We start from the raw sequence: 11,408 nt of genomic DNA on the forward strand, positions 1-11,408 counted from the left end.
TGATGTGCGTTTATGGGAACCGAGACAGGACAGAGGCCCATTCAGAACACAAAACCAGGACTTGATTGACAGGAACATGTGGCCAGTGCTTGGGAAACTTGGGATCTTCCCAGCACTAGGCTGTCTGGCTGGCTGAGTCTTTCTCTCTCTGTCCATCTGTCAGCTACCTTCCCTCCCTTTGTATCTTCATGTTCTTTCCCTCCAGAGCCGTATTTTCCGGGATTTATTTTGGTTGCTACCCATCCAATCACTCACAATTTTCACACCCCCTCTGTAGCCGTTGACCCTCTTGCTCTCACAAGCTTCTTCTTCAAGTTCCCATTGTCAGCTGGTTCAGTCCACCGTTTCCTAATTCTACATTCCCTAGAGAGAAGTCTGACTGGGCTTGCCTAACTTTTGGAGCCAGATCAAAGTTTTATAGGTCATTGGTATGAGTCATATGCCTTGTCCCCTCCATTCACTGTGGCCACCAAGCATAAGTGTCCCTCCCAGGATCTGCTGCCTCAGTAAGGATGGAGGTGAGTCTGCCAGCGGGGTGACTGTGTGGGATGATTGCCACTTGGCTTATTTGGGGCCGAAGAGGTGGCTCAGTGGGTTGAGCAAATGCCATGTATGAAGGAGGCCCAGGTTCAATCTCTAACACCACATGGTCCCCTGAGTGACCCCCAAACACAGCTGGGAATAGCCCCTGAGCTCTGACAGCAGGTGTGCCCCCACCCCAAATAAAATTATTTGTTGTAAAAAACACTGCCATTGGTTCGTGAGTGGCCATTGGGTGGCAGAAATCAATTCCAGGGTCACATACCTGCAAAGCGTGTGCTCGGGGGCTAGAGCTATAGCACAGCGGGTAGGGCATTTGCCTTGCATGCAGCCGACCCAGGTTCGATTCCCAGCATCCCATATGGTCCTCCAAGCACCATCAGGAGTAATTCCTGAGTGCATGAGCCAGGAGTAACCCCTGTGAAATGCCGGGTATAACCCAAAAAGAAAACAAACAAACAAAAAATGTGTGCTCTAAGAACTTATATGTTGGGTTTCCACAGCATGCCCCCAGCAGGCTCCCATTCTGCTTGAGTTGCATAGAATGTGCGCACACAGCCCTGCCCCTAACTGTATTTTTATTTGGGGTTGCATTTGGGGGCCCAGTCAAGTGGTTCTGATTCAGGAGTGAGTCAGTGGATGGGGGGCCGTATGTGGTGCCGGAGATTCAGGTAGGGTTAGTCACCTGAAAGGCAAGTGCCTTCATTCCTGGTCTACCTTTCTGGCTTCCTAACTACTTTCACAACTTGACTTTAGGGGACCGGAGAGATTGGACAGAGGGGAAGGCGCTTACCTTGCTTGTGGCCAACCCAGGTTCTATCCCCAATATCCCATATGTTCCCCTGAGCCTGCCAGGATTTATCCCTGAGCACAAATCCAGGAGTAACCCCTGAGCACAGTTGGATGTGGCCCCAAAAGAAAAACAAAACAAAAACTTGACTTTAGGGACCAGGGCTGGAGTACATATTTTACATATATAGAATCTGAGGATTGATCTTCAGTTCTGGATGGGTTCTAAGTACCACTGGAAGTGTTTCCCTCTCTCAGGGAAAGAGAAAGAGAGAGAGAGAAAGCTTTATTTAATTTTGGGGTGGTATGGATTTGGAACCACACTGAGTGGTACTCAGGGGTTACTCCTGGCACTGCACTTCAGGGTCGCACCTGGCAGTGTCAGGGTCGAACCAGGGTCTGCCACATGCAAACCAAGTGCCTTAACTGCCCGGCTCTCTTACCAGCCCAGCTTTAACTTTTGAGATGCAAACTTGATCCCTGCTACCACATACGGTGCCCCCCAACCCTGGCCCAGCCACGACTGATTTCTGAACACAGAGCCAGAAGCGAGCCCTAGGCACCTTCCCTCAAAATAAATAAATAAATAAATAAATAAATAAATAAATAAATAAATAAATAAATAAATAAAAGGCATGTACATACATGGATCCAAATCAGGTAAAAACTACATTGTGTCCTAAAAGTCTCCATAATTTTTAGCTGTGTGAGGATTTTGAATTTGTTGCTTTCTGTGAGAACTGGATAAAAATCTGCATTTCATATTCTTCCAAATATACCCCTGAGCTGGAACTCCAGCTCAGAGCTCGTGATAAGGATCACAGCTCAGGTAGATTCTGTGCTCCCACCCGTCTCCATGAAGCTTCTTCCCGGGGCTTTGGCACTCTATAAATTACCCAGTGGGTAAGCATGATGCATGTCCCCACAAGTTCCAAATGGGGGGGGTTATCAGCATACACCCCTTAATAATCTATTCGTGGCATTTAAGGATGGGGGCTGTCTGGAGCCTCCACACATCCCAAGTGCCATTTGAGAACAAGCAGCATCTGCTCTCTGGATCCAGCCACAAGTGCAGCCAACAAGGTTAAATTTAGCACTGGGAGCTGTAAAAATAAACCCACTTGAGAACAAAGTTCCCTCTTGGCAAAAAACCGAATGGAAACTGTGTTTTAGCAAAATGAACAATTGTCTTTCTTAAATCTTTTCTTCATTTATTCTGTGCGCTCTTCTTTCAAATGCTTCCTCTGAGTGAACATCAATGAGTAATTCCTTACTATGAGCACTAATTGCCATGTTTACGCCCCCACAGCTGCTTTAATAAAACTTATGCCACTGGGCTGGGCTGGACCAACTATAACAGGCAGGACTGAGCTCATCACCATGACTGGCAGAGAAAAACACTTCTCTCTATGCCCAGGATCAGGGTAGCAGAGCGAGTTAGGGCTTAGGTTTTGCGGTGGGGATGGAATAAACTTCTCAGGAGAGCAGGAGCAGAAAGGATTCTGGAAGGTGGTGTAGACATAACTCTCAGCACGGCGTTAGCATATATTAAGTGCCTGATTTCTGGAGGAATCTTGGCCTGTGTGAGCCCTGCTCGACCTGATGACCCTCTGGATCATGGGGTGGGATTGGAAGGTGTTGGAATCTCTTGGGGTCTTCCAGTTGTCGAGACTCAAAGCTGGGCGCTCGTGCATGTTCTTGGGGGAGACTGTGGCATAGTTTTCTTGGCAGTTCTCCTGAGTCAGTTTACCCTGAAGACTCAGTGCTCCATCCACATATTACACCAGCACTCAGGGCAAGAGAAGTATTTTGCAGAGAAGCAAAGGTGTTTTTAGGTCAGAGGGCACAGTGGGCTGAGCGTAGGCACAGAGGAGGTCCAAGTTTGATCCCAAGCATCGGATGGTTCCCCAAGCATCACCGAGTGCATCTCCAAAATCAAAAAGCAAGAAATTAAAATTGTTCTCTTGATCTATCCCTCTTGGAGATTATTTTTTGAGTTACTTAAAAGGCGGCATCAGCCACAGCCCACTCATGAGTTGACCTTTCTTCACTGACCTTGTGCAAGGTCACTGTTCTGGAGCAAGGGGCCAGCTCCCTGCCCATGAGTTCCGGTGAAGAGCATTCTTAGTGATGTGTTTGTCTTTCATGGGTTTTGGGGGGGTCTTTACCATAGAAACAGAAAGAACTCTGTTTTCTGAATGAGATTTCAGGCAGTGAGGCATTTGGAAAAACTAAGAAAACAAACAAAAATACTTGAGGAAATCATTTCAAGGAACAGCAAAGCCATCGAATATTCAGACTTTGACTATCTTCCAGAGGCCTGAACAGGATTCCCACAGGCCAGAGAACCGCAAAATGGGGTCCGTGCCATGCTCTCGGCGGGGCCCAGGAGCAAAGGGTTTGGGGACAACACAGGATTTCCCTGAACCCATCCACCTACAAAGATGCTTGTGCCAAGGCAAGTTCTGGCTAGCAGACTACGGGCACTCATGCCAGGGGGTGAGAGCACATAGTTCTGGAGCCCAGGAGATCTGCTGTTTGCCAAGCAACTGCCACCGGACTAGGGTGCAGGCTCTGAGCCTCCTTTGTCAGAGGAGGGTTTTCATGCATATCCACCCCTCACCCTGGAGTCCTGCTCTTAATCTGCTCTTTGGGCCTTATTTGGTGTAAATAGAATCATTGTGAGCAGAAATGCCAGCCTTTGTGTTGGTAGAAACTTATTCAGAAACGAATGCCCATTGTTACCCTGGGCTAAGTATTCATTCTTGCTTCCAATCGGAACAGGTGCCTCTTGTTCCACCAAGAAAAACAAAATCTGCCCCCAAGATGATTAAGAATGGGCAGCCATCTTTCCAAGTGATTAAAATAGCACTTTCCCTGAGTCTGGTCCTCGAGTGGCTGCCACCAGTCGGAGCTTCCGGCCGCACCCCCAGCTGCCGGCCAGCCCGTCCACACACACCTCCCCGGAGGTGCTTTTCTGGCAGTCCAGCCTGAGAGTGTCTCTGGCTGGAACTTTACAAAAGCCTCAGAAATAGAAGGCGGCCAAAGCACCTTTGAGCCAGGGAAGACAGCAGAGATTATAGTCTGGTTAAAAATAGAATGTCCTTCTCTGCCATGAAGAGAAAATGAAATGCATTTAGTCAAGGAGACAAAGGTCACTGGATCCAGATGATTTCCCTTTTACAAGAGCCCAGCTGCCGCTGGCCTTTGAGTTAGGGATCCCACCTGCGGCGAGGGGACGAAGCAAGCTGCCTTCGCTAGCAGGCCTGGCGCTGGGCATGACTCTGTGGGCGCGCGTGTCTGAGCAGCGAGCAGGGGAAGGAATGAAGCAGCTGTCTGTGTTCGGTGACAGGAGCGGGCCACAGGACTGCCCTCAGAATACCATTGGTGGGAAGGCGGGGAGCAGGCGCCTCTTGCCGCACACGTGCAGCTTCCCCTAAGTCCGCTGCCAAATGTTCTATTGATAAGAACTGAGCGCAGTGCTTTAATGACAGGGCACAGCTCCTGCAGGCCCCGGGGACACAGGTGTCTTTTAATCCTCTGCACCTGGTGCCATGGAGCTGCCTGGCCTGTGTTTCCTCTGTGGCTGGGTGGGCCTGAAATGTCATGGAAAGAAGCGTGAACTCCCAAGTGAAAGCGTTTGATTCCAGCCTTTCCACATGAAACCGAGAGCTCGGCTCTGTTGACGAACGGGTGACCTCTTTTATCTTTCAGAGTCGGAGCTGACAAATTTGGCAGGCTTGTACAGAGATGAACGGCTGAAACAGAAAGCAGATTCGCTGAAACTGGAAAACTGTGATAAACTTTCCAAAATCATTGGCCTCCTCAGAGGTGGCTGAGAGGATGAGAGAGTCCTACAACAGGGTTGGGGTTTTTTTTGCTACTCGTTACTATTTATGTTCCTAACTCCATTTTATAATACAAAATTAGGACATGTGGCGAACATCTTACAATGTGCTAACTGTGGTGGGCAGAGTTGACAGCGCTTGAGCATGGAGTCAGATTTGTCATCACCAATCCTTCCTGGGGGCTGGTGCCAGGGCCCAGGAACAGCCCATCCGAATTAAATTGGTGACAAAGTGACAGATCAGTGCCCCTGCTCCAGGCCTTTCTGCTCCCGGAATATCCCCGATAGACCTGTTTCTTCCTCCTGCTTTAGTTAAGTCCCAGTATTCTGTTAGTCCTTGACTTAGCCAAAGCAGTATGACCTTAGTTGTTTACAGTGAAACCATGAATTTCACCTCTCCCCTCATCACCATCATCCCGCTCCTTGGGAATTCAGTCTTTGGAACGTGTTCCGACTTTAGCTTTCCATTTTCTAAGGAAGTGGAAATGTATTTTGGAAAAAAAAAAAAGTAAATTATCATTGTCAGTAATTTTCTATATGCCTAATAGCTACTTAGAGTTCCTAGCATTAGGAATCTGCCAGGTTTGATGTCCTTGCCCGCCCCGTCTTGTCGAGGGTCCAGAAATGAAGCGTCCTGGAGTAAAAACAGCTCAGTGGCCCCCTTGGCAGCAGGAAGCAGGGGCAGAGGTTAGTGGTGGAGGTAAGTGCAGTCACTGAGTCTCAGCTGCTTGGTGGTTCTCTGCTCCATCATGGAACCCAGAAAATTGTCTTCTTGCAGGATGCCCTATACCCCACCCTGTGAGTGCAGTGGTTAGACCAAAGAGGAACTGTGTTGACCAGTTTGGTTGTTGCTCTAGCCTAGGGGAGGCAGATGGTGAGGAAAGAGCCTCTTTCCATGGTTCTGAGCATCTGGGGGGTCCCAGAGTTGTTTTATTTGATCCGGTGCCCTGTAGTTTGTGTTATGAGACGCTTTTTTTGTGTATCCAATATATTCTTGAGTGCCTAGTATGAAACGGGATTGCACCTATATTTTTTCTTACTTTAGCCTCCTCCCAATTCTGTGAAGTAGACATGTTAGTCTCCTTGTTTTTCTGAATGAGGACAGTGGCCCAGAGAGGAGGAGCGACTGACCTGGGCCACAAGCCTAGCTGTGGCAGAGCTAGGCTGATGATCAGATACCGAGATGAGATCGCCCCATTTCTCAGGTGATTCTAGCCCAGTGGTTTGAGCAGAATATTATGCAACGATTTCCCTTTCTCCCTCCCACCCGGCCTGTGACCATGTCACCCTCCTATGGACGTACCCATTCAGAAGCGCTAGTAAAACCCTCTCTATACCAGTTCTCAGTATGAAACAAGAGGCTCCTGAAAGGCAAGCATCCCTTCTCACTGGAGACACGGAAGCAAGCTGTTGTCTAGGCTGAGTGGGCTGGAGGCAAGTGACCAGGGTTGAACTGTCCAGGTGGTCCAGAATCTGTGAAAGGATAGAGTCAGTCACTCTAATCTGCCCTCTGTGTTTTCTTCAGGATAGGAGAAAAGTTCTTGTTGGGAGGAGAGGCTACATTAACACTATCTGCCAGAGTAGAGTTTCTCCCTGCAGATGCTAACCATGTGTAGGCAGACATGACTAGCAGGTTCTACATACGGGCATTTCACAAGGTCAGGCCATGGAAGCGGAGGTAAGGAGTATAGACTGGCACCTGGGGGAACAACTGCTCAACTGCTGGGAGGGTGAGCAGAGATGGCCGGATTTTGCTGGTTAATTCTGAGTGAATGAGGAGGGGTTTCACACTGCAAAATGTGCCTGTGGGCCAAATAGGTATATGGAAAGTTTTTTTCTACACACACAGAAATTAAGGCTCTCAACCCAATGTTGGCTAGAAAATGGGCCATAATTACATTGACTTGACAGGTTAAAAGACCCTCTCTAGCTGCCCGTGAATAGCGTAGTCACACACTTTATGGATTTCAGGGCAGAGATGAGTTATTTGCAATGATATAAATAGAGGCAATACTAACTCCATTAAATGTCAGGTCTATCACCTGTTTTTATAGCAGCGATGGTACTGTTTTATTTATTACCTAATAGAACACAACCCTTACATCTGGGTTTCCTCAAGGGGATGGTATTTGCTTTAGGTTGAAGGGTAGTTTAATCTGTTTGGTACTGTCAAGAATATTGTTAAACTATCATTTCCTGGGTTATATTTTAGATGGGCTGTCTGCATGGTGGTAAAATAAGCATCTTCCCTTTGCCTGCATCCCTTGAAAGGCTTCCTGATCATATAAACACTTTGATAAGGCTTATTCTTGCTGTCAGTACCTGGCGTGCAGGGCTGAGTTATTCTATGAACAGGAAATGCAGGTTGTGGACACATGAGGGGAGCAGGACTGGGAGATGGGGCTTTCGAGACTCCGGCAGAAGCGGCTCTTATTTATTAGGCTGAGCCTAGTTGCGGCCTGCGAGGGAAAGATGCAAAGCCTTCTCTTCACAAAGGACTCTGCAGCATGACGAAAACTGTGTCCCCAGACTGGCAACCCTGGGCTTCCTCTGCTCACACCAGAACACTCGAACGTCCTTGATCAGCCCCAGGCCTTGGGGTTTGGGAGGAGTGGTAAGAAAATGTCATTGCTATGTTTTCTGCTGGAATTTACACTAAACTCCAAAGCCCAGGGGAACATGGGGTCTAGCAGCCTGGCCATGTGTGTGTCCTCCTCATTTCAACCTAACACTCAGGACTGGCTTCGGGAGGAGGTGCTGTTTGGATTCCAGAAGCTTCCTATTCCACCTGGCCATACTTGCAAGTTCATTGTCTCTGCATGCACTGCTCCTCACAGGAGCTCGCACTTAAAATTTATTTTGGATTCATTTAAGATGTAAGCTTACCGATCTATTTATTTTTTAAAAGGGCCAAGCTACTTACTCTATCTACATCTTATTTTTGTTGTTGTTGAGCCTGCATTGTTGATGCCTTGCACAGTGACCACCGAGTAATTATATACCCACGTGTTAGCTATTCACAACATCATTTGCATCACACTCAGTATTTGGAATTAGAGATGTGAGTGTTCTGTGGCCAGAGGCAGGTTTGACACAGATGGAATCAGCTCCAAGATCTGGTCACCTGATCTGCTGCATCTGGATTTGAGTGTATTTGAACAGAGAGAAAAATTAAACAATTTTCTATATAAAAAAGAGTGGCTTGTTTCCCTTTGTTCTTGGACCTTGCATGCTGCACATTGCCTGACTTACTTGGAGCCACTGAGACGGAGAGATGCCTCTGACCCCTGCTGCAGAACCCTCATCCATCACAGGTGCCGTTGGCGTCAGAGCAGGAGGGAGCTGTGAGCTAACAATGCTGCTTACTACAGACCAACGCTACTCAGCATCGGGTCTGTCTGGGGATGACTCAGGAGCAGAAGTATGTGGAAGCCCCCAGCTCAATTCCCAGCAGCACGAGATTCTGCCCCTACTCCCCACCCCACTCCATACCCTGTTCAAATGGTGAATTGTGAGGCCCTGGAGAGGTCTCAGCTGGAGTGCTTGCTTTGTGTGTGGAACACCCAGATTTGATGCACCGAGCTGCATGATCCCCCAGGCATTGGGCTGGGACTAGGCCCCCCAAAGAACACTATGCTCTGAGCTGGAGAGACAGTATAGGGGTTGAGGTTCTAGCCTGGCATGCGTAGACTCCAGTTCAAATTCCCAGCACCACATGTGGTTCCCTGAAGACCATCAGGAGCGATTCCTGAGTATACAGCTGGGAGTTCACCTATTTTAACATTAAATAAGATTCCACCAACTTTCTGGCCTCTGCCACTGCTTGCCCTGTATATATGACTTTTCCCCCTGCAAAACAAGCCTTTTACTACACTCTGCCAACTCCCTTTACATATACTTTGCATATTTCCTACCTTCTGGAAACTTTCCCCCCATCACATGCCCAACCCCCTTCGCTTCGTGCTCTTGGGGTTTCAGCTGCTTCGAAGAAGCCATCCTGCCTGTGCTCAGTCCCTTTAAACCACTCACACTCTGGGGGGTTGGAGTGATAGCTTAGCAGGTAGGGTGTTTGCCTTGCATTGGCCGACCTCAGTTCAATTCCCAACATCCAGTATGGTCCCCTGAGCACCTCCAGGAGGGATTCATGAGTGAGTTCAGAGCCAGGAATAGACGCCTGAGCATCACCAAGTGTGACCCAAAAAGAAAAACAAACAAAAACCCACTCACATTCTTCTCTTTCTTGACTCCTGTCAGAGCTGTAATGAAATTACTTATTTTTGGATTTGTGTATTTATTTCATTATTGTCTCTCTTACAAGATTTCAGATAAAATCTTGTCTGATTTTATCTGAACTTGAAATAATGCGCCATCTGGATGCTGGAGAGAATTTACCTTATATGTGGCCAAACCTGGTTTGCTTAATTTGTTTTTATTATTATTATTATCATTAGCCTTTTAGGGTCATACCTGGCAATGCTCAGGGGATACTCTGGATCTGCACTCAGGAATTACTCCTGGTGGTGCTTGGGGACAATATGAGGTGCAGGGATCAAACCCGTGTTAGCCGCATGCAAGGCAAATGCCCTACTCACTGTACTATCACTCCAGCCCCTGTGTTGTTTTATTTTATGGACACACACAGAAGTGGTCGGGGCTTACTCCTGACTCTGTTTAAGGGATCATTTGTGGTGCCAGGGTCAGATGTGTGCAAGGCATACCCTACCCATGGTATTTCTTTGGCACACAGCCACCACATACGATCTCCTGACGCCTTTAACTCGAGTCAGGAATCGCCCTGCAGCACCAGGTATGCCCTCTCCACCACCAAAGTAATAACATGCTTTCTCTGGAAGACAGCTCAAGTCTTCAACTATTTTTACTGAGAAGCAAACTATTTCTCCTTCCCTTGAACTGGACTCTGGCGCTTTAACGCTCAGAATAGAGCAGAAATGATACCAAGCCAGTTTTTAGACCCACGCCTGAGGAAACTGATACTGGGGAACAGGGCGAGAGCTCAATAGGCTGGGGTGCACATGATTTCAATTCCTAATACCACATAGTGCCCCAAGCACCACCAAGTGTGGCAAAAACAAAAGGAAAAAGAAGGACCTGGCTGAGGGGTGGAAGAGATAGCTCAGTGGGCTGGTATATATGCGTTGCATGTGAGAGGCCTAGGTTTGATCCCTGGTACTGTACAGTCTCCTAAGCACCTCTGGGATGATCCCCAGTACCAAACTGCAAGTAGTCCCCAAACATTGTCAAGTGTGGCCCCCAAAACAAAACAAAACAAAACAAAGCACAAACTGGCTTCTAACTTTCATTCTGTCACTCTGAATGCTTCCTCTTGAACCCAGTCATTATGCCGTGAGAAAGCCCAGTGGTGCACAGAGAATCAGACCCTGGCCAGATGAATTCCCAGCGGGCAGTACCTATTGCTGGCTATGGGAGTGAGATGTGGGTGAGCTATCCTTGGAGTGGGGTTTCTCATCCTCCTGCTCCCCCCCCCCATATAATTGCACCCCTTGTTTCGGCCGGTACTGTGCAGAGCAGAGATGAGCTTTCAGTGTTGATCCTGGCCCAACTAAAGACTTGTGAGCAAAATTATCATGTTTGTTTTGTCTTTATTTGGGGGCCTCCCCAGCAATCCTGGGGGCTACCAGGGCTACACCTGGCCATGCTCAGGAGGCCATGCAGTGTCAGGGATTGAACCTCAGTCCAGTGCATGCCACATCCATGCTCCAGCCCTTTGAGCACTCTCCCAAGCCCCAAATTTACCTAACCTGTAAGGGTTTTGGTGTAGTTTTTTTTTTGGGGGGGGCAGGGGGGAAGTTTACACAGCAATAAATAATTGGACCATCGACCAGAATAACAATCCTGTACAGAAAGGCAGTCCTTCTCAGGGGGGGGTCACCCAGCTGCTTGTGCTGTGATGTCATCCTGAGCCTTGTGGAGCCCTGGTTGGCCAGGAACTCAGGGTGTTTTTAACATGGTAGGAGCAGTCCCCAACCAGATGACCATCCCTCAGGTCTGCTTGGATCTGGATCCAGGAGTCTCTCTCTTGCTCATAACCCCCCATCTCCTGGGGAGCTGACAGAACGACCCTACTGACCTCCAGGGTTTTGCCCAAAATTTGGCAGGCAAATTCCAGTTGTTCCAGTGTGAGGAAATAAACACTCAGTGACAAGGGACATTAAGCATCACCTCATAAAAGACCCTAGAGAGGGGACACAGT

General features: G+C 48.2%; 1 protein-coding gene across 1 annotated transcript in view; it reads left to right on the top strand.

Moving 5' to 3' along the window:
• The window catches only part of DNAJC18 (DnaJ heat shock protein family (Hsp40) member C18), a 30,138-nt gene extending 21,773 nt beyond the window's left edge, over positions 1 to 8,365 (top strand). Inside the window, exon 8 of the mRNA XM_004609918.2 lies at positions 5,044 to 8,365. Coding sequence (XP_004609975.2) covers positions 5,044 to 5,168 — 125 coding nt within the window. The 3' untranslated portion in view covers positions 5,169 to 8,365. The remainder of the gene's footprint in view (positions 1 to 5,043) is intronic.
• Positions 8,366 to 11,408: the final 3,043 nt, after the last annotated feature.

This window comes from Sorex araneus, chromosome 6, assembly GCF_027595985.1.
Source record: "Sorex araneus isolate mSorAra2 chromosome 6, mSorAra2.pri, whole genome shotgun sequence".
Lineage (NCBI taxonomy): Eukaryota > Metazoa > Chordata > Mammalia > Eulipotyphla > Soricidae > Sorex > Sorex araneus.